The sequence below is a fragment of the Triturus cristatus genome, chromosome 6, assembly GCF_964204655.1.
Source record: "Triturus cristatus chromosome 6, aTriCri1.1, whole genome shotgun sequence".
Taxonomy (NCBI): domain Eukaryota; kingdom Metazoa; phylum Chordata; class Amphibia; order Caudata; family Salamandridae; genus Triturus; species Triturus cristatus.
The window spans coordinates 411,659,647-411,683,956 of NC_140589.1; the positions used below are offsets into that span (position 1 = coordinate 411,659,647).

Here is a 24,310-nt window from a genome sequence, read left to right on the forward strand (position 1 = left end):
GGGGTTGGATGCCTTTAGTTGGGTTGGCAACAGGGCCTGGCTGCAGCCAAACCCCCTACTGTGCACACAGGGGTGTTGGACGCAGGCCTGGTACAGGCTAGGCCCTGCAGCCAACCCCATTCGTCCATGTGTGATGGAGTGTTGGATTAACATCTGGTCATTAAATATTACTTTAGTATAAAAAACCTAGTAAATTACTGAAAAAAACAAAGCTTAAAGTACTGTTATGGTTAGTTGAAAGCTTCAGTAACAATGTAAATTTATAAACTCTAAAAACCACTAATATTCACCAGTTACAGTTATCGCAAGTAACGATAACACGTGCCCTAAGGTAAATATAAGTTGTGTCCTCGCCATGCACTTCTAACTACCCCACATTAAACATCTCTCATGACATCTTCTATGACATCACTGATAATATCACTGCAACATTTGCCGTGAAACTATTGATGAGAAAATTTGCACTCTAGGGTCGTGAGTATATAGCGCCCTGGGGCTTGGGGCACCAGGGCCCAATGAGGCTCAGGAGGGGGCCAAAAAACTCCTGGAGGACGGGGTTCTTGGGTCCGGGCCCTATGGTCAACCTCTCACTGCGCCCGGCCAAATGCCGTGTGCAGCGTAGGGTTGGCTGCCTTTCGGGGGGTTTGCCAAAAGGCCTGGTTGCAGGCCGGCCCTGTGCTCAACCCCTATTGTACACGGCTAAAGGCAGAGTGGGTTTGGCTGCATGCTGTGGTTGGGTGCATGGCCTGGCTGAAGGCCAGCCTTGTGATCAACCCTCCACTGCACATGCCTGAAGGCCGAGTGCAGCATGCAGTTGGCTGCAAGCGCAGGTTGGCCACAAGGGTTTTGAGTTATGTATGGTAATCAAATATTACTTTTCGTTGAAAAAACCTCTCAAAATTCAGTGAAAAGATCAAAGGTTAAAGTACTGTTATAGCTAGGTGCAATGTTTAGTAACAACATAAACTCTAAATAAAAAAAACATTGATATTCACCAGTTATAGTTACAGTTATCTCAAGTAGCTACAACTTGTGCCCTAAGGTAACTATAACTCACACCCTCATCATGCACTGCTAATTACCCTACATATTACATCTCTCATGGCATGTTCTATGACATCACTGATAATATCACTCAACAACATTTGTAGTGAAATTGTTGATGGGAAAAACTGTCCATAGTGTGGGGCACGAGTTATAGTTACCCTTAGGCATGATGAATAGCTACTTGAGATAACTATAACTGATTATTTACTATAACGTTACTTTTTTTTCAGTGAAGGTCGCCAGTAGGTGGTTATAGTTAGGACCTAGTTTCCATGGACATGAGTTTTTTGTTTTGCTAATAACTTTGGCGATGTTCAATGAATTTTCAGAAAATATTCAATAATAGTATGTCAATCAATTCAGCTGTTCTCTGGAAAGTTTGTGGGTGTGGCCGAAAAAAGAGGGGGGTCAAATTGTATTTTCCTTCTAAAATTTCCCATATGGATTTTATACACAACTACAGCCCGAGCGGCTGAACGGAATTACACTTTGGCACAAAGCTAGCTCTTTCTCCAGAAAGAGCTCTTTTTGTTATTTGGTGTAAATCCATTCAATGGTTTTGGAGTTACTAAAGAAAAAATAAATATAGATATTTGGACTGAGCCTCCGCACAGATCTCATGAGAAAATCTGATTGGTTGCCAACACTTCAACCAGAATCTGTTGCCAGCTATCTTGGGACTCTTGCACTGCATGGTGCAAGAGTAATGGAAATCAGGTCATAAATATGGCCCTTAGTGCTGGGGAGGACTCCAAATATCCTAGTGAGGATTTTATATTCTCGGATGGGCATGTTAATTTGAGAACTCGCTCACCAAAGGAGATAGGCTTCCCTAGGACTCCACCTGGTTTGTCACAGGTAACTGGACTAAAAGTTATTTAGTAGTACAACGACTGAGCAATCATCAGCAGCCCTGCAGATTTCTGCCACTCCTGATCTGGAGTTGCTTGGGAATCTGTCTTGTAATCTCCTGGGTCAAAACGTGCAAGTCTCTGAACCCTTTTAGTGTCCGGAGAGAATTTGATCTTCCATCTTAGCCATTCTAGAAAAAACTGTAAGTAATGTGGATCATATCCAAGACATACTGTTTATGATCTTGAAAGTGCTTATGGGCCCAAAGTGTGAGGGGGTACTCCTGAATCAGTCCTTGTGGTTGGCAATAAATGAGTCATGTGTAAAGTTGGGTCTTATCGACTGTGGATTACAAGCTGGTACACCCAAATGCCTGGGGGCACATGGCTCTATTCAACCTCTGCAAACAAAAGACAAGCAGTCACTAACAGGTAAATCCCAAATTATGAGGATGTATGATTCCATCAAGAAGCAACAGAATTTGGAAAGTCCTATCTACTCGGTAAAAAACCTTTTTGATTTATTCTCCTTGAATCCAGCAGAAGGCTGTTTCCCAGTGAAGCCCTCCTGTTTTGAGTCAGAGGCTTTTCCTATTTTTAGGCATGAACAGTGGGGCAAAGCAAGCTTGATAAAAACTTGGTGCTTACTCAGTTTAGAGGAAAGCTAAAGTAGGAAAATGAAGCCTGCAAAAAAGAACAAACAGAGAATTTTTTTAAACGATGCAGAAAAAACTCTACTTTCAAGATATTGGTGGTTCTGCTTTGAAGGTTGCGGTAAACAAACCTATTAATCCGAACATTAAGGTTTTAAGGGATAATGTGGGTCATTATGCAAAGAAAGATCAGCCTTCTGTTTTTAACCCTCTGGCTATTAGAGGTTAATGCAGTTGTAACAGCTCCACTGTCCATTAACCCTTTGCTAACTAATCTTAATCTAGCAACTGAATCCTTTTGTGTTGCGCCAAAAGACAATATAGACTTCATATGGAGTGGCAGAAATGACCCCTCCTCCTCCTCCTCTCTCCCTGTAGATACCTTTACACTGGATTTTGTAGCTTTATTTGATTATGACTTAATTTCAACAATTCATTCTTCTTGATTTGTTTTGAAGATATTGAGAATTTGACGATGATTTAAAATAGTGACATTTCTCTTGTCTTGAGTTTGACGGACCAAATTTTTATTGGTGAAAGCTTATATTCCTCCAGACTCACTGTGTAATAAACTGTTTTGTGATAGTTTTGCCTTCATAAGTAAGGCTATGGATAAGGAAGGTGAACGGGAAGGTTATTTTAGTTGGATACTTAAATTGTAAAGTCTCCAACCCCTCTATTAGCTTATTTTTGGATGTTGAAAAACAAGAAGCATTGCACATTTCCCCATTACTTTTCCCATCAACACTGAGAACAGATGAGAGAGGACAATTACTTCTAGCTGGCTCAATATACACATACATCTTCACTGGGATATTCTATTTCTGATTATCTTATTGTTTCTTATTCTACTTTTCAGCTTTTATCTGATTTGAAGATTGTAGATTACCCACCTAGCGATCACAGACTCCTCGTCTTTTCCCTAGAGATCAGTATGTCCCCAGTAATGTCATGGAAAATTGATGGACCCAATTCGAAGTTCAATAAGATTTCTGGTAGAACACAATGGTCCGTCATTAAGATTTAATAGGACTATTATAGTAGGCAGTATCTGACTTAGGCCTCCGAAAGGCTGATATTTTTAGCTTCATTTGCCAATTCATGAAGTAGATCTCAAATAATCATTGTCAGATGTATGCCAAGTCTTGTTATAATTCACTATGTCTGCCACTCCTCTCCTTGAACAAGGAAATAAACAAGTTGATTAAAATGTAGTTTTTTTCATTTTCAAGGGAAAGAGATAGACTTATATCTCTACAAAAGAGGAACAGAAGTCATTTAAAGACTGGTATAAAAAAGCAGAACTCAGTTTGTAGGTAGATTGACTTAAGAGAAGCTGGGCATAGGAAAGATGCTAAAGTGATGTCCTACCCTTACCCCATCTGTGAGGATGTATGGGTCAGTTTTATTTCAGTACTATATGCAGTGAATGTATAAGTTACATTTCAAACTGAAGATATCCTGTTGACCCTTAGTTGGTAACAGCTAGCTGTGGCCCTCCTACTATGGGTGAGATCAAGACTTCATTCCACGCAATGCGGTCTTCTTGTACAGTGGGCCCGGAGGAAGTGCAATCTTGATTATAAAAAAGCAGTTGAAGTTTCGGCAACATTACTATTTGCGGTCTCCAAATATTGTTTCATGAATTCTACAGTGCCTTCTTCATGGACTGGAAGTGTCATTGTCCCATTATATAAAATGGGTGACAGTAATTCGCCATCAAATTGCCTTCCTAGATGCGGTAGGCAAGGTCTTCACTAGATGTTTATTGGACCAGCTTAATACCTTGGTTCAGAATAATATGAGCATTCCATTAGAATAAAAAAAAAGGCTTTAGGAAAAAACATGGAACCTTAGATAATATTTCAGCTCATTAAAGAAAAATACGTAACTATCTGGGGTTTCTCTGTTTATTGCAGACATGAGTAGCGGGATGCACACCATTGTCCTCTGAAAATACTCGTAGGCTTGACTTGTATTACTGTTTATGACACGTTAATTGATTTTTCCACAGCCTTTGATGAAGTTGATCGTCCAACCCTGTGGAAAAAGTTATTTAATCTCAGAATGCCTGGAACCTTTATACAGTTATTTAATGCCCTGCACTCGTCAACCTGATGTCAAGTCTTGTTAGGCAGAGATCGGGGACTATCTGTGGGCTTTCCAACAAAAAATGGTCTGAAGCAGGGGTGTTTACTTGCAGCATTGTTACTTTCCCTGTATATATTCGATTTGCCCAGTTTACTTTAGAAAAGATTGGGCTTTCTTCCAAGTATTGAGGCCCCATCACTATCTTGCCTATTATCTTCATATAATATTGTAATTCTTGATTTAACCCCTAAAGGTTAAATACAAGCGTTGGAATTATCTGAAAACAAACTCCTCAAAAAGTTTTTAGGGAAAGAAAGCATGTAAACACACTCATCGTGGTACTTAGTTTCCCAAAAATTTGAAAGGGTTAGAAATTATATTTTCTAAAGGAAAATTATGTGCAGCACTTTAAATCTTTCAGATCACTTCTCAAATAGTGTTAGTAAAAGGCAATCGCAGGACAAGGGGTTGAGCACAATTTACTATTATGTGGATAGGAGACACTTTTCCCATCTATTATCTATGTACCAGATTAAAATCCTATCCACCTTAAACAGGATGGAGCTAATGTATGTGGCAAGATGTTTTTTTTTAGGTAAGACTGAAGGGCAAATATTAAGGAGATTATCTTCATGTAATACATTAACTGCTACCAGAGCCTTAAGATTGGAATTTGGGATTTAAAAGTTTATTTGCAAAAGACTTGATGGGAGTGGTGTGGTGGGCTTTTCGCATGTTGAGAAGTGATGATAACTCTATAACGCATTTTATATGTAAGGAGATTTTCTAATCGAAAAAAGAAAACGCTATGCTTTTTAGAAACCTCAAATATGCACTAGATCAACTTGAGTTGGACAATAGCTTGGTATCTTTTTTATCCACAACTCAATTAAAGGCCTGTTTTAAACAACCTTTGCTCAATCTAAGTCTTCGTCTGAACACCAGCGCCTGTAGTAAAATAGGATGTATGAAGTAATGATGAACTCTATCACTGAGAAAAGATCACAACTGTATTATCCATGGAATATGCTCCATGGGCTTAGATGCATTTGAATTCTAATGAGATTAAATATTCTTCTGTTAAATGTATTAACATTTAAATGGTATGGGTAATCAAATATATGTCATCTTTGTCAAAATAGAGTCCAGCATGTTTTATTTGTTTGCCCACCTTGTTGTTAAGTCGTCATAAGTTATTGAGATCCCTCTTCGTGAAGTTTTCCATCAGAACACTGTTTTGCCCACCAAATGAAATGTTTTACATCCAAATATTTTACTTTTTTAAATGTTTTTTTAAACTTGTATTGAAAATTTTAACATGACGCTTGTTTTTCTGATTCTTGAATCTGAACATATCAATGGGGGGAGTAGATTAAATATTTTTTATGGTATATATATTTTGTGTTATCTTTTTGTATGATCTTATTTTATGCGGTCCTCTTCGGAGTTCGAAATCATGAAATAAAATCTTGAACTTGGTGCTTCACTTTCCACAAGGCTTGACTGGAGTACATTTACACTTGTTTTGATACCTTCAGGGCTGTAGTAACTAAAGAAGCATGGTTTGTGAATAGCAATGGTTCTACTTGTGTTGTGTGTGGGTTTTCATTAGCATATCCTTCCCTACACCCACCCTTAAATGTTTACAAAAAGCCATATCAATCAGTGGTAAGTATTGCCCATTTTTCCAGACACTCCCTGCTGTTTCCCCAATATTTACCACTGAAACATATAGCTATGTGTGCAGGAATCAACACCAAATTGGAAGAGAGCTGCGCAAAAGAATAGGAGAGGCGGCAGTATCCACACTTTGCTGTGTGAGTTGCATGTTGTAGTACATAATTAATACTACTGTAGAACTACTTTACGTACTACAAAAAGCATTTTATGAATAGGCAGTTTAGTATTTAAAATTAGAATGAAATCTATTTCATATTTATCAAACAGTATTAAACGCAACTCTATTCACACCACACTGTTATAATTACCCAATGGTATTTAGCAAATACTGACATTTGTATTAATTGGCTTTTTCCTGTATTTATGGCATTAATGCTGTATATAGGCGTATGTTAAGTTAGTTCATGCAAGTATAGAGAATACAGCCATAGTTTAAAAAAAATACCTTTATTAAAACTTAAAATAAATAAACAGACCCTAGAATGAAATTGAAAGCTTTCCAATTTGTTTTATTTAATATGGTAAAGATTCTCTTTAGCAGAAGTAGATACCTGATTCCAGCAAAGGAAAGCAGGTGCTGATTTGAAGCGTATATGCTAAAATGCATTTTTTTCAAATCTACTATTTAGGTGTGTTTGGCTTAATGGACAGTGAAGACTATCTTTTTCATAGAAACCTTTGGCCATCTTTAACTGTACTCTGAGATGAGAAGGCAAATGAGATGCTCTTGGATATGGTATGGTAGCTGCATCAAATATGCTATTGCTAGTAACTCGGCACTTTGCCACATTTTGAATATTGGGTATGAGATGAAATCTTAGAAGCTAGATAGAGAGTGCAAATTGAAAATTGTAGATAGGGACACATATAGTGGAGACATTGTTATTGATTTTAGGGTTGAGAAATGAGAGAAAGTTTAGATTAAGCGGTGTAAAACAGGCAACCCATTAAAATATTTTTACATCAGGGAAGGTTACGCAGTGCTGTTCAGTGGATGGCTAGGTAGCTACTGATCATTTAATAAAACATTTCTAAACCCTAAGGGGCCCTTAACTGCACCAAACCACACAATTTATTGTAGTACTGAAGACCAGCATGTAACGCACGCTATGGTGATGAAATTAGTGTCTCACTGCTCAAGGTATTTCAAATGAGTGTACACTAGTGGCGCTAATCTACAGTTTGTGGTCTCCTGTTCAGGATCAGGAGCTCAAAAACATATTGACAAAAAATCTAAATACCATGAGGCTTTTCAGGGACAATGCAAAAATGGGAGCGATAGAAAGATGCACAGGTTGAGTGGGTGCAGCTTCTTACAGAGAACCTGAAATGTTCAAATTTCAGATGCACATATGGTTATGTCTGACTCCGTTCTTGCATATCACTGATGTATACAAAAAAAAGTGGTGGATGGAATGCTTAAAATTATCTCAGCCACTGACAATCACTTGTGGGCGCATACCAATACATTGTTATTAATCAAAACATACCCCCTCAGTTTGGACCAATCCATTCTTGCATATGGCACATGGCATATGACTCATTCATGGACCTGCCTCAGCATTTAAGATATTCTAATACCAGTTAGCTGTTCAGATATGCGGTGGCTGCATGATGGATCTTGCTAGGATAAGGTTACTTTTCTGTAGTCATCCCTGAAGATATGGTTCCACACAAATCTGTCCACTTATATTATTCTCACCATTTGCTGCCAGTCACAGTGGACCCTTTAGGATTAATCTTAAAGGCATTCAGTTCTTTCTGTTTAATCAGATATCACAAGTTTTTATGTGGCAATCAAAAAAATCGCCATTAAATGAGCAACATTGTTTCCCCCAAAAAACTGTAGCTGATTAGCACAGATTCCTATGTGCTTAAACCAATTTCCAGGGTTTTTCGAACAAGGGGTGGGGAGATGCAAGCTCCAGTCGAATAGCAATGCAGGTGGTACTACGTTGATTTGAATAGGGCTGTCCAAAGATCTAAAGCATCTGCATACATACATTACAAAGAATTGAAAAGTGAATTATTCTGAAGAAAAGGCAAAATGTTACCTTACTGCAAAATATCCAAGGAGGTAGGTTATAAGCTCTTGCTCGTTGTCATTGGAATATACGTAATAAATGTAAACCAAACAACTGAAAGGACGTTCTTGTTGAACATTTAAAATAGTTGTTCATTTCTTTGCTGACACAATCGCATATACACCTTTATTGATGTATGTGCTGCATCCTTAACATTTTGATGAATGAAATGAAAGTATGTGACCACCTACCCACACACCTTGGAAGAGGTGCACTCCACACACGACGACCACCTCCCAAGCATGTAAGCCTGTTTGCACCTTCCAAGCGATATCCAGGAAAACAGGAGAAAGTTAAGGAGTCACCCACTCCAAAGTGAAAGCCAATTCTTCTACTGTAAGCAGGCACTCCTGGATCGTCACAAGGTTCCAAATCGTATTCTGCATGTAAAATATGACAAAATGAAACGAAAATACAGGTTAATACTAGTTTACTCAAACATTTAGAAATACAGAAAACGACATGAAATTGTTAGTCTAACCATCTCTATGCACGTTGTGAAATGGATTCCTAAGATGTTCACAAAACAATCAATGCATTGTGTTTTTGTCTTGGAACAACTGAATCCCTCAACCTTAAATTAGCTTAAGCATATCGAAGTATAATTCTATGTATATTGTAGTTGGTGTGATGACTTGTCTTTAGATAATTTACAGATAAAAAAAGACAATTCGATATATTGTGGTAATTGTGTAAAAGACTATCTCTCAGCTCACAAAGTGACAAAAACCGTTTTGCAAAAATGCATTATGCAAGGGGTAATATTTATCAACCGTAATTGCTAACCCGTTTATTTTATTATAGTTGTTAACTTATAAAAATCACAACTTCCAGCGGAATATTATTATTGCATTAAAAATTTAATCAATCCTGATATCAATATAAGGGAAGGCGAATAGAGAACAAGAATAGGACTCTTTCTAAGTGCCCCTTTTCCAAACAGAAATATGCTTTTTCAGAGTTTACCTTTTGTTAGAAATGGAATTCTCGGTTGGATAAGGCATGCACCCAGGCCAGGCAGAAACCACCACTCTAGTCAGGGTAAATTAGATACACCATAAGATAACCTGTACTCACCCACTGGTAGCTTAGCACTGAGCAGTCAAGCTTATCTACGAAGGCAATGTGTACAGTATTTGTAGAACACACTTACACACACACACACTAATACAAGGAATATGCCACAAAAAGACCCTACACATGTTTAGAGATATAGATGATAGTTGTATTATCTAAAACAAAAACAAAACAACAAACATCCAATGGGTAGTACCGGAGTTATGAATTTGTAAAGAATAAACCAAAAACAGTGCTTCGAAGTCAATAGCGCTAAAAGGTTTCTTTATGTCATGCTAGAGCGAGATAAATCCAGAGTTCAGTTCGATCGTGATGGAGCGTGTGTCGGATACAGTTGAAAACAGGTCCCACTGAAGTTTTACCGAATCAAGCTGAGCCAAGAGCCCCGTTCGTGGGGTAGATGTTAGCCAGGGAGCAACAGAATTGCTGGCAATCATCCTGCGGGCCTGAGGAGGTGGCTGGGCATCATGGATGGCAGACAGGGCCTCACTGTCATGGATGGTGAAACTTACTGAGCTGGAAGACAATGTGGCAGTGGCTTGCACTGATCGGGCAAGCCAGTGGCCCAGTCCCAGTACAAATGGGCCTGTTTGTGGTCACAAAGAGCACATAAGCTTAGTTTTAGGGGCCCAGGAGTTGTAGGTGATGAAGACAGCTGCAGTGCCCACTTCTGGAGCCCAGAGTTTGGAGACGGCACCTCAGACAAGGATAGGCCTTACAGAATGTGGAGTCCAGCAGCACCAGCAGAATTGTAGGAAGTCTTTTGTGTCCCTGAGACTTCAGAATACAAGAGGCAAGTTAGCAAGCCCTTGGAGATCAATTGTATGGAAGGTAGAGTTCAACTTTTCTTCCAGTAGAGTCAGGGAGCAGCAGACAACAACAAGCAAAAAAGCAGTCCTTCCAGAAAAGCAGTTCAGTTGAGTCCTTTAAGCAGTTCAGCAGTCTTTCTGACAGAGGTTCAGTTCAAGATCCAGAAGTGTCTGATTTTAGGGGGTTGGAGACCCAGTACTTATACCCAAAAGTGCCTTTGATGTAAGGGATGACTACAAAGGAACTCTCTGAATTACTCAAGGATCCTTCCCAACCCAACCCAGTCCTGTCAGGCTAACCCTGGTGGATAACTCAGTGTGTTGTGTGATAACAGGACACAGCCTATTCAGATGTAAATAGGAGCCACCTCCCCTCCTTCCTGTCCAGGAAGGCTATCAAAATGCAGATGAGTCTCCTGTCACACCCTGCCCTTCCTGTGTTTGTGGCTGTCTAGAGGGAATGCACAAAGTGTAGCTGTCACCCAGCCTAGATATGTATTGGAGACAGGTTGCAAGGCACAAAGAACAGTAAGTACAGAGAAATGTCCAATTTCTAAAAGTGTCATTTCTAAAATATCCAGTTTCACCAGTAAGGAAGATTTATGATTACCATTTCAAACATACCAACCATGAAAAATCACTAGTGAAAAACAAAATATACTGTTTGTCACTACTAGGGCATTCAAAACATAAAAGTACATGTCCTAGCTTTTATTTACACAGCACCCTGCCCTTAGGGTTACATAGGGCCTACTGTGGGGGGGGGGGGTGTATTTTATGTAATAAAAAGAGTGTTTAAGGATTGGCAAGTAGTTTTAAATGTCAAGTAGAAGTGGCAGTAAACTGCAGGTGCTGCAGTGGCAGGACTGAGACAAGTTTGAAAGGCTACTTATGTGGGTGGCACAATCAGTCCTGCAGCCCGCTAATAGCATTTAAAGTACAGGCCCTGATTATATGGTATACCACTTTACAAGGGACTTACCAGTACAACCAATTGTTACGCCGCAAGCTGATTTGCGACCTGCGGCGCTACCTGTTTTCTCTTTGCCGGCTGTGGTGCAGCCCATGGTGCCCCTCTCTCCTCTTCGGGGGCGCTGCGTTACAGCATTGTGTGCCACTGTGGCCATTTCAATGGCGTTACGGAGGAGACCCACGACACCTGTTGGTTTTTGTGCATGCCACATACTTGCACGGTGGTCCATCTGCTTCCCGAGGCACCTTGGGACATTACACTCACCTGGTGTGGGCGTCTTTTGATTCCCCTTCCTTGGGGACCATATTGTTGCTCTTCTCTTCAACTTGCTCCCAGAAGGCAATAGGGGAGGGTTACTTAACTTCCTAACATGGCAATCTTTCTATAATGCACTTCACTCTTTTCCCTATCCAAGATGGCGACACCGCTCCTTCCTGTTTTGTCACTTTCTGTTTCTGTATGTCACTTCCTGTTCCTGTATGTCACTTCCTGTTTTTTTGTATTTAAGAGATCAGAACCTTTCCTTCCTTGTGTTGCAGCACTCCTTGTTCCTGCTGGTGTGTTTTCGCTCCTGTTGGTTCCTGCTGGTGTGTTCTCACTCCTGTTGGTTCTGTGGCTCCTCTTTTGGTGATTCCTTCCTTCCGTTGGCGCTTATATTCTCCTTGCACCTTCTGCTCCAGCTTGTCTTCCAGTCTCCTCCTGGTTCCTTTTTGGGCTCCTGGTCTTCCAGTATGTTTTGGCTCCTTGTCTTCTCCTTTACTCCTGGAGTCTCATCATTAACATCAGAGGTTTTTACCCTCTGGGGTTTTCCTCTCTGGACTTATTCTGGAGGGCACTAGCTGCTTAGGCTTTTATTGTCAGCAGCACCGTGGCTACCAGAAGGGGTCGCCCCTATCTCAGCCAAACCAGGATTTACTAGAACCGAAGCCCGGAACTGTCCCAAAGCCCTGAGACTGGTAAGAAAGATCCTAAACCCGGCACCAATATGCCAATTAGGTATACACAAATGTCATCATGTTTAGGGGAGAAGCACATGTACTTGGTTGGCAGTGATAAAGTGCTTCCAGTCCTAAGGTGAACAGAAACAATCAGCAACAATGGGAGGCAAAAGGCAAAACGTTGGGGTAAAGACCACTCTGAGCAAGACTGGTCTAACACCTCTTTTTAAAATGATGAAATTGAGCCAATAAGTTGGATATTTCAGTCATTGTAAATTGAAGATTAAGGAGTTTTGTTGCAAACAAATGTATTTTGGATGCATAAATGGCTTTACACCATTAAGGAAGACCAGTCATGTTATTCAAAATCCAAATCTAATACAGAATGAGAAAATAACACAGTAAATATATAATGTTATAACTACAATCATCACGTTAAATATGTAGACCACACAGAAACGTTTAAAATCTTAGAAAAGGTATAAAATGGGCTTCTCCAGAGACACCTGTGGCACAGATTTAATAACGCCAAAGTGATTTACCATGCCTTTATTACTGGAAGAATGGATTAAAGGATTTATGATAAAAGAGATGGTCATTTGTTTAGGGGATTTCACGGTACCCTTTACAAAAGATTGGCTAATAGCGATGATGTGAAGGCACTCAAGTCAAAATGATGTATTTATATTAATTTAAGATAAGGAAGGTAAAACTGAATGAGACATTTTGGAGACTATTGCACGCTCTGGAAACGATTGTGAAGCATCTGCATAACTGAGTATGTGATATAGTTTAGAGTAGCAATTTTACAAACTTTGGGAATTGCTTTTCTTTTCTTAAAGACAGATTCCTCTGACTCATTTCCACAGATTACCAAGGGACTTTATGCAGGGGCAGCAACACCATGATAAAGACTATTTAATCGAGAATAAATAATAATAGCAACTGCACATGGAGTATGAGCTTTCAGAAAATGATGCTTGAGGGTAATGTCGGGAGGAAATTCTGAAAGGGTTTTAATGAAGATTTCTGAGAAGTGGTTTCCTTGCTCTAGAGCAAATATTGTGCGCTCAGAGTCGAGAATACATGGACAAGTTTGCATGAGAGTTGTCTTGAACAAGGTTTACTTCTTTTTGGTCTTCGTTTTGACACTCCATAATAAGTTCGAACTGTATTATGTTGATCATTCTGAACAATTGAAAACAAAGTGTGTGTGTATTAAAATCAAGTAGAAAGCAACTAAAACAAGGCATAGGTTGAGCATGAAAAACGATACCAAGGAGAAAATAAACAACCCAGGAAAAAACTGCAAATGATTAGAAAGGTCGAAGGATGTTGCTATGGAAGAAAGGCTACGTGGGGCTTTTCACTTTTTGGAAAAACAAAACAAAACCTGGTTCAAACTAAATGATTCCAACCAATATTTAATCCTATTTAAATGGACAATGTCTAAATATTTGCTTACAACGTTCAAATGGTTACTTTACAAGCCAAATGATTAATTCTATTAATATGATTAATTAATTCCTATAACAAATCGCCCTGACTTGCATGGTGTACAAAAAGCCTATTTAATCAATAACAAAAAAATATTAGTACAAAACCAAGACAGGCATATCACTTACCATCTAGCCAGCCATAATCAATATATGGCCATGTTCGATTACTGTAATAATTTATTCGGCCTACAGAAAAGCAATATTACTTTAGAATGTTATAATAAGTTTATATTAGGTAACATTACCTTATAGATATAGTCTGTGTTTCAGAGTGCTAGGCTAGCCCACAGATGCAAAGGGAGTTTACACAGCGAGGTGCAAACTCATGATATACTTTTAGAGCTCAGTGTATATTTTCCATTCCTAAAATCTGCCATGATGCATTGGGGCTTCCTCTGTTCTCTGCAGGCCGTGTAAACCACATTGGCCTAGTTGGCTGCTCAATCTATGCATGTGCACTCAGGGTCAGTCTAGAGATCAAAATCAAGGTTGGTAAAGAAGAGATACTCAGACTAGTCCATCACGGTGGGAAGCCATGCCTAGAAGGGGTCCATTTCATGGTTGCAGGACATGCAGTTCTGAAGGCATACCCTTAGACTGAATTTCACAGGAAAACAATGGAATCATCTCAGCAGCCTTTTGTGCAGGGAAAATTTGCACAGGAGACTGTGTGAAGTCGAAAGATTGACCCATCACTGGTCTCAGGAGCAAGCCATTAAGCCATTTTCTATTGGTTAAATGCTGAACATTAAAAATACAACTCCCTAGAGAACAGTATTTTGATTGGTTTGCTCTAAGCTAGCCAACCACCCTGCTCTAAAAGGCCAGCATGGACTGGAAGGCAGAAATATGAAGAAAATGCCAGTCACATCTGTAGCAGCATAGCCAATGTCTAGATGAGGCTTGGTCCATGTTACATCTGTCTTTTCTAAATACCGGTCTAGATTGTTCCAAACCCAGCATGTTGCTCAAATCTCCATGTGCTTCAGTAAGTGCTGAGAGAGGGGAAAGAAAAATGTATGAGGATGTGACATCAAAGGGTGGAACTTACCCGTGACTATGCATGTGGTGTTTGTCTTCATGTGGTGGTCTGTAAATTGGCTATGTCTTTGCGGGTATGTTTAAGTGATGCTGCATGGAAATAGATTTCAAACAGTAGTAAATTAAGCTCTGATGAAAGTTAACAGTGTGTTTCATTTTGCATATGTGTTTAGGTTTACTACAACTTTGTGCTGTGACTACTACCTTATCTAATGGTACTCAAATTACTGACCTTAGACTGTTGAAAGGCTGAGTTAGCTATGCCTGGTTTTAAACTCAATAAATGCAGGTCACACTAGTGTCAGAAGTGAGCACTTACTCGGCATTGTGCAATGTGAGAGTAGAGGGAATACAGCTTAAACCCAGGCAGCTATTACCCAAGGGATGTTTAGGCTTCCCATCGAGAACACCTCCAACACCATCCTGCCCAGATACCTATCCACTGCCATCACCATAAAGAATACGATCAGAGAAGTTACACATCTGGAAGTTAAGGCATTCTGCTCTGTTTATATAAAAGATTTGCAGCACACTCACATTTCCGACCCACCAATGATATGCTCTCTCTCTGAAACAATACACTTTTATAGCAAACACACTCAGGCATGTGCCATTCTCTTCTCAGATATTATGCACCCAGTTATTCTGACTGACAGTAATGTCTTCTATGTGCATGCAGACTGATAAAAGTACCTAATCAAGCTAAGTACAGTGCAGAGGCAGTGTGCAGATAACTATTTGGCACACACCATGTGTTATAAGCCACCAAATACAATGATCAGGACTGAATTAACCCTGCCAGAACATGGCTGAATCTGGACGACAAGTAAGTTGCACCAGCACTACTAACACAAACTGAATACATAGACCCCAGTCCTACACTACTAATCTCAACCAACAGTTGTCACAATGCAGCAGATCAGTACATGTGCACCTGAATGTTTGCATGCTATTGTGGGAAGGTGTTCATAGTTTGTTTTATATTCCTCTGTATTTGTGTATGTGTAAGTAATTGTGTGTGTATGTGCGTGTCTTTGTGGCTCTGGACAGTGTGGTAATCAGCATATCGCGATATACATTTTAATGTGGAAGCATGACCAACACTGTATTGACACTGTGTTCTTTTGGTATCAAGTTAATATAGAAAATAGTATGCGAGCATACTGAGGGGCAGATTTACAAGTCCCCTGCGCCACCAGTGCATCACTTTTTGTGACGTACTGGTGGTGCAGGGGGCTCCTCCATATTTACAAGAACAGGAAAGCCACCATGTGTGGCTTTTCCTCTCCTTGTAAATATGACCCCTTCACACGCAGCACTTTGCATTGAAGGGGCGTTCCATGGGTGTTGCTGTGGGTGTTCCCACGCAACACCCATGGAACAAGACACATCTCCAGATTTACGAGAAATCGTAAATCTGGAGATGCGTCTGAATGCTATGCCACCATTTTGCAGCACACATTGATAGAGGAAAATGCCTGATGTGATTGTTTTTGTGCAGGAAGTTGCCCCTTCTTGCACAAAAACAATCTCCCCACGACGCAGGCATCCTTGCACCATGGTGCAAGGGTGCCTGTGCCAGCGCATGGCTGTAGTTTGTGCACCAGCGCAGGTGGAAGCACAGAGATTCGACATATTCTTGTAAATATGTCGCATCCCTGTGCTTCGGAAGTGCCGCAGCGTGGCACAGCCAAAGAGCTTGCGGTGGCACGCTTTGGCACTTACTTGTAGATCTGCCCCAGAGTGTTACGGAGAATTGTGAAAAAAGGGCTTGGCTCTAATCACTTCTATACTGAATCAATGTGAAAACTATTTTGGCTGCTATGTGTACAAAACAAGGCAATGTGAAAACTGGACTGGCTAACACATTAATTTAGTACTCTGGCATAATATAACTTTTATTTTATATGCCCTCTAACATATATTTCAAATGGCTGTTCATTGGCACTGGCACAGCAATGGCAACATGAGGTTTTGTAAGTTGCGTTGTATCATAATTTTTTTATTGGAAGATTTTAACTTGAGGGTTGTATTGTGAAGGAGATGCCGTGCATCTCTAATAGAACAAACATTTGGGGAGCGTGGCTTGGCCCGAGAAGATGGCAGCGCGTCCGTGAATCTCTCCGAGTCAATGCGAACTACCGACTTTCTACCTTGTGTTCGCCTCTCCTGATGAACGGAAGGCATGGGAGGCTGTGCACTGCCTTAAACGTGAACCTACACTGCTGAAATGGTGATTTATAGGCATTTAGGTGGTGTGCTCTTCTCGCCTCAGAAGCTGCCGCCATTTCAAATTGCAGCCATTTCCTTCCAGTTCATCTATGCCGGAGAAGCCTCACTGAGGGAAATCCCTTCTAGAAATTGCATACCAAGGATTTCAAGGTATGCTCCCCTCAGCATTTTTGGCTACATTTATCTTCTGAACCAGCTGACTTGTTTTTGGTCTCTTTGGGTCCCTAACAAAGCTGAGTGACACTTTCCTTATAATATCAGCATACTTACTATTTTATCCTTGAGACTCTGTGGAACCTTCTCAACTTATTAAATGGCCATTGCATGAGGAATTTGAGGATTGCTGACCCTATATAGAGTATGTGAAATGTGGCTATGATCTTTTTGGTCTTTGAAGTCGCTTAGCTTCTCTCCTAGAACAGCACCATATTTACTGCAGCACTTTAACGGCTTTGTAGACTCTTATTTACTTGATACACTGCCGCCTTATGGGGAGATTGAAGAATGCTGATTCTTGCATTGAGTCTGTGGCGCAAAAGAAATGTATCAAAAATTCTAAGATTTTCTCAAAATTTGCAGCTATTGAAGCCTCATTAGCAGCCTCTTCTCCTCAAAATGATGCTAAGTCTGATACAAGCTCTGGCTCGACAGTCTTGGGGAAAACCTCAACAAAACGTTGCAAGTAAGACCCATCTTCTCCTACAAAATCCCCCCCCCCCACCTTCATTAGACCTTTTGCTAGATGAAATTCGAGCCCTGCGTCCTTTTATGGAAGAAACAAATGATAAATTGCAGTACCTCACCGAAAGATGGTTTCACATGGACGAACGCTTGGTGGCAAACTGCAAAACTGATAAAGTCAATTCTCTCTAGACGCAGGTTTCATTTTTACAAAAACATTTTCGCAAAATCGAAACAGAAGAAATAATCGAGTCATTTTTGGACTGCCTGAAAATGTGGAGGGTTCGGATCCTCTCACTTTTTTCAAGACTTTTCTCCCAAAACTATGAAAACTTCCTGAAAACACTTCTTTAAACATACAATGTGCTCATCGACTGGGATGCGTGCCTGCTGTGCTTTCTACTCCAAGATGCCCATGAGGCGTTATCTTGTATTTGTAGGAAAACACAGATCTCCTCAAAGTCCTATCAGAGGCAAAATCACTCAACCGCATTTCTTGGCCTGGTCCCGCTTTATACTTTTCCCAGGATTACACTAAGAACATGGCTGACAGATGTAAGGAACTCCTCAGCATGAGACCGGAGCTTCGTTTATTGGGAGCCTGTTATGGCTTTTTCCACCCATGCCTTTTTAAAGTTACATACAGAAACAACACAACTGTCTACGAAGACCCCAGTAAACTGAGAAGCTTTATAAACTCTTGCAAGACAGAGACCATGGATACTTCAAGACCTTCGTCTTCCTATTCAAATTAATATTTCAGGATTTTGCTGATTATCAGAATTGTTTTGTTTTTCAAATGCCATAGAATATTTAGTACTGTTTTTTTTATATTCTTCTGACACTCTGTCTTGTTACTTTTGTTGATAGTTAAAGTTGATATGTTTTTGTTGTTTTTCCTCTGTAGATCACCCGGCATTTGTGCCTGTCAATGTTCTATATCTCGTTGATTACGGTGGTTCGTTTGACCCCTCTACGGAGTCCGGATGTGCCGTCCGTCCATGTGGCTCCCACCACCTTCTTTTGGAATTTTGTGTCTATTTTTATTCAGATTTTTGTATTTATCCATGTCTTTTTTTCCTTCTTCCCTCTAGCTCTTTTCTTTCTGTCCCCTCTTTATATTCTTCGTCAATATTTTCTTTGGTCCTCTAACCTTCTTTATTATGTAAATACTAATGTTCAAGCAATTTCTGTTATAGTTATCTTCTTGTTCGGAATGATGCTTATCTTCACATTTGGAATTATAAGGTTTGAACTGTGCTATCTCCTTCATGTACATATTGTGGTTTATTTAATTCTTACATTGAAGCTCTCATGTCATTGAAAATCGTTTCATGGAATGTACGAGGCTTAAATTCCCCCATCAAAAGACAACATGTACTAACACACTTATCAAAGCTTGGTGCAGACATTGCTTTATTACAGGAACCCACCTCGCCGAGAAACAATCTTCGAAATTAAAAAGGGATTGGGTGGGTCAGATTTTCTTCTCCCAAGGTGATAGCAAAAGGAATGGAGTTGCCACACTAAGCTGTAAGTCTTTAAAAGTCAAATTACTTACCCAGGATTCTGAAGATGTTGGTCGTTGGATTCTCATTGAGTTGATGATTGAAACAACCCACTTTCTCTCTTTAACATTTACGCTCCTACCACAGGAGATTCTTTATTTTGGACAAATCTTACAAAAAATCTTTCGCAATACTCTCACGACAATTTCATCTTGGTGGGTGACTGCAACCAAATCTTAGATCCCTTTATTAACCGTAGTTCCCTAGCTCCCTTCACACAGAACAAAGCTCATAAACTTTTTCTACAAATCATTAAGCAACGGAAGTTGTTGGATTCCTGGAGACTTTGCAATCCTACCACAAGTGAGTATTCCTATTTTTCACCGGTACACCAAACTCAGTCATGTATTGATTATTTTTTGCTGGTATTGGCTCTATTTTAATCTCAGATCATGCCCCAGTTTCTATCCTTAGATGTTCTCAACAAACCTAATTTATCCAATCGTTGGCACTTTAATAATTCCTTACTTCGATCCTCATTTGACCTCCTCTTTTACCTCCTTTGTGCATGAATAATTTAACATCAATAATTCAGATGACACGTCTCTACATCATTTGGGACACCTTTAAAGCAACAGCAAGCGACTTTATTATTAACTACGTTTCCAAAAAGAGACTCATCGCTCGGAAAAAATCCACTGATCTCTTCTCAAAAATAAAGAAACTGAAACACTCCTACTTTACGTCTAGGTCAAAAGACTGTTTAAATGAACTTTTTTATACCAAACTTAAATTCAATAAAGAATCTACAGATAATGCTTCATTATATCTTCTAAAATCCAGTGCAAAATTCTACGGGGAAAAGAACAAGTCAGGCAAACTCCTGGCAAATTACACTAAAATTAATCATAATAGACTAAACATTTCATCAATTCTAGATTCCCAACAAACTCTTAAATATAAGGACTCCGAGTTTCTAGAGGAATTTAATCCCTTCTATAAATATTTATATACACCAGATACCTCTCCCTCAGATTTTCAAAATACAGAATATCTTTCTTCCATAACAAAACCCTTTAATACACAATTAGATCTTGACCCATTAGAGTTGAAAATCTCACAAGACAAATTACATAAAGCTTTACTTACACTCATATGTCAGTAAAGCCTTGATGTGCCTCATTCCCAAAGAGGGTAAAGATTTGCGCTACTGTAGGAATTTCAGACCAATTTCTTTAGTGAACATTGACTATAAAATCTTCTCCAAAGTCCTGGCTTTGAGAATTAGGTTTTGTTAGAGGATGCTACATTACGGATAACACTCAATTATTCTTTGATATTCTTTCTAAATCTTCCCACTTTTCCGAGTCTATAGCGGCAATTGCATTGGACGCTGAGTAAGACTTTGACAGAGTCCATTGGCCTTTTTTGTTTCAATCTCTCAAATGGTTTGGATTTGACCCAAACATTTCCTCTCTGATTTCTCTCCTTTATTCAAATCCTAAAGCAGCAGTTTATGTTATTAACACTTATTCCCCTTACTTTACCTTAGGCAGAGGGATAAGACAAGGCTGCCCCTTGTCTCCTTTTCTTTTCAATTTAGCCTCCGAGTCCTTCCTATCTAAAATATTCCAAAACAAGGAAATACATGGTTTCAAATCTAATACATTACAAGTGAAGTTGGCAGCATATGCTGATGATATTGCATTATTTATCTCAAATCCTCAATCTTCCCTTCCCTCCTTTTTACAAGAGGTGAATTCATACTCTTTCATATCTGGTTATAAACTAAACAATGATAAATGTGAGATTCTACCCCTGACCAAATTTACCTTCAAGGAAGTCTTTATGAGTAGTAATTTTACTTGCAACCCCAAACATATAAAATATTTAGGCATTTATTTCGCTCCATAAATTAAAACTTCCATTGCCACGAATGTAGAGAAATGTTTGTCAAGGTTGGTTGACTTGACAAGCAGATGGCATCCACTTTATTTGTCATGGTGGGGTCGCTTAGATACTATCAAAATGATGCTTTCTCCTATTATTCTTCATACTATTTCTAATATTCCACTTGCTATATCCTCAAAGTCCTTCAAGAAATTAATTCTATACGTTCTTCTTTTCTCTGTAATAAGAAAGCTTGCATGTCTTTTTGAAGGGAGGTGCTACTTTCCTGATTTTTCCAAATACCATAAGGCATTCTTATTGCGCCAAACCTCCAGTTGGATATTAGATTCCACATGAGCTCCACCTCTCTGGGTATCACTTGAGCAATCTTATTTATCTCCCGTTTCCTTTAAGGAATACCTGTCATTTACTGGTAAACCCCAGCAAATATCCACTCCCATTCTTAAACACTCATGTTGCTTATTTGAATCGGTTCTTTCATTCTTCCCTGAAAATCGTGCAATGTTTCTTAATACCACTCTATGGCACAATAAACTTATATTCATCAAAGATAAATCTTTCTACTGGAAAACTTGGAGACACAAGTGCTTACTTTGGGTACATCAATTATTTGAGGCAGATAGAGTAAAGTCCTACTCTCAGGCTAGCCCCTTATTTTCCCTTCCTCCTTCATTTCGAAATAAATATTTACTATTATAAGACACTATATACCACTTCCTCACCCAATTTCCTTCATCTACCCATAATAACCCTCAAAACAATAGTCCTTTTCACAATCTTCTTCACACATACCCTAGAGCTTCTACCATTTACTCTTTTCTTAACAAGCCAAGTAACTCCAGAGACAAAACGAAGACAGAATTAGCTTGGGAACAAGATTGTGGGAAGGTTTGGTCAATTCCCACCTGGACAAAAATTTGGACTGAGATCAGGAAAACCACCACTCAAACACTTTTTTACATTTATAATAGGCTCCTCCTTTCTTCCTCAGCCCTGCATAGAATAAACACAGACATGTTAGACACCTGCTGGTCCTGTTCTTTAGCACATGCCCATTTAAATTCCCTACTGTTTGACTGTCCTTTTGTAAGGATTTTTGGGAGGAAGTCTAAAAGCAGATAGTCATGATTTTCGATTGTGTAGCTCCTCTTTCTCAGCTAATATATTTTTAGGTACCGGGTCAGATGACTGGAACGATTGTCCCTTAAGTACATGAATTTTGGACTTGCTCATAGCAGTGGCATTTCAGCAAATCACTAAAAATTGGAAAGACTTATCCAAATTGTCTTTCCAGTGCGAAACACTATAATTTGAGATCACCTACAGAGCAAGAAGTCTTAAAAGCCTTCTTGACATTCTATGTTACATGATTGTTAATATTATCTCTATTTAATTAACGTGTATGGTTATTAACTAGCGCAGTTTATTTATTTGATATGATTCTTTTTCTTATTTCAATGTTATAATTGCTTGCTTTATATGACATCTACTGTAATTAGTATTTTTCATCTTAATAATGTTACCTTTTTAAAACTGAAAAAAGAACAAACTTTTGGCAGCTGTCCATTCAGAATTTTAGACCCGGCACATGGCACTTTACCAGCCCTTGCTGAGAGAAATACTGCTCCTTAGGTAATGTGATAAACCCTGATTTATTGGACTGTTGCCTTAAGTCCTCTTTAGAACTGCCTGTCTTCAGGCTGCAACTCATACCTCACACTTTTAACCCCCTGATTTCAGCGTGCATCAATGCAGAGGTTAATGGTTGGAGGAAAGGTCAAATGAGTAGTGTACGTGGAGCTCAAACGACGCATGATGTCACTTCAGCTACATCAGATATTTATTAACTCGACTTCCGCGACACCCAAAAGTGTCATTAAATGTAACATTGTAAATTAATGCATTTAATTAGTGGGTTGGATTTGTCATAATAATACATTTACCAGTGAATGTAATGTTGAAGCCTTCATATGAGATTGAAAAATCTGATATAAATCGAAGCTGAGCACTGAAATTTCCAAAAAGGCCTGCTTTGATAGCAGGAGGAAGGACTGAACCAGTGAGGCGGGCTACTGGGTCTGCAAAACTGCCATCTTCTGTGATCAGTAAATAATCATGAGAGCTCTCGAGATGAAAGGTGTGAAACACCAGCTGTACACCTTAAGGGAAAACACAAAGTTCAAAAAGTTACTTAATGTACTGTGTTCAATATTTAATTAATTTCACAGAAAATATATGCTTTTTGTCTCATTAAGGATTACACATTTTAACCGGCTAAAAAATTCCGCAACAGGTCATGGAAACACAAGAAACAAAAGAATGGAAATAATACATTAAAGAGCATTTGAAGATACAAGGTTAACACACAATCGCAATAACGTCAATATACTTACACAATAATGATTTTGACATTGTAGATTGAGTTTGAATACCAAAGTAATGAATGGTTGCCCACCTGTGCTTTATTCGACTGTATTTTCTATCTGGTACTCCCACCCCTCACTTCAATCCCTGCTTTTTATCATCATCTCAACAAGATTTTCTTTAGTGGAGTGCCTATATCAGGTGAAGATCAATCAGTCAGCAATAAACTTGGGGGCTTATTTATTAGAGGCTTGCTCCACCAGAGCATCATTTTTTTTATGCTCCGCCGGCACAAACCTCTTAATCATATCTATGAGGCGACGCCAAGCCACTCTGAGTGGATGTGCATGGCCTCATGTATATGGAGTAAGACAAAGCAGCGTAAGTCGCTGTTTGTCTTACTCTGCATCAAGGAGGCATTCCACGGGTGTTGTAGTGGGTTTTCCCATGCAACACCCATGGATTTTTACGCTGCCCCAGATTTACTTAATCACTTAAGCCTGAGGTTGATTCAAAACCTTATACCTCCGCAGTTCAAGCTTAACAAGAAGAAATATTTTAATTTCTCCACACTTATTTCCTCTTTCTATGTGTGCTGCAGAATGCAGGAGACTGTATCTGGTGAAGTCCTCTTGAAGTCGGACGAATGTTGGAGGTGGTCCTGCTGAAGCCGCTAGTTTGAATGGAAAATCTCTGAGAGGCTAAGTTCAAATTTTACAGAATTTCTCATCGGGCATGTACTTTTCACGCCTTCACCCGATCTAGATTTCAGCCTTCGGACTTAGTTTCCTTTCTGGAGCTCAAAATGTCCCAGTGATGCAAACCTGGAAGCTGTTTGTTTGTATTCATTGACAATTATGTGGTTTGTAGA

The 24,310-nt window shown here is 39.4% G+C and overlaps 1 protein-coding gene across 1 annotated transcript in view; it reads right to left on the bottom strand.

The window, feature by feature from the left end:
• The window catches only part of CSMD1 (CUB and Sushi multiple domains 1), a 2,626,220-nt gene that overhangs the window by 1,754,429 nt on the left and 847,481 nt on the right, over positions 1 to 24,310 (bottom strand). The window contains exons 14-15 of the mRNA XM_085610820.1: positions 23,019 to 23,234; positions 8,598 to 8,786 (exon numbers count right to left, since the gene is read on the bottom strand). Of these exons, the coding sequence (XP_085466946.1) occupies positions 8,598 to 8,786; positions 23,019 to 23,234 (405 nt within the window). The remainder of the gene's footprint in view (positions 1 to 8,597; positions 8,787 to 23,018; positions 23,235 to 24,310) is intronic.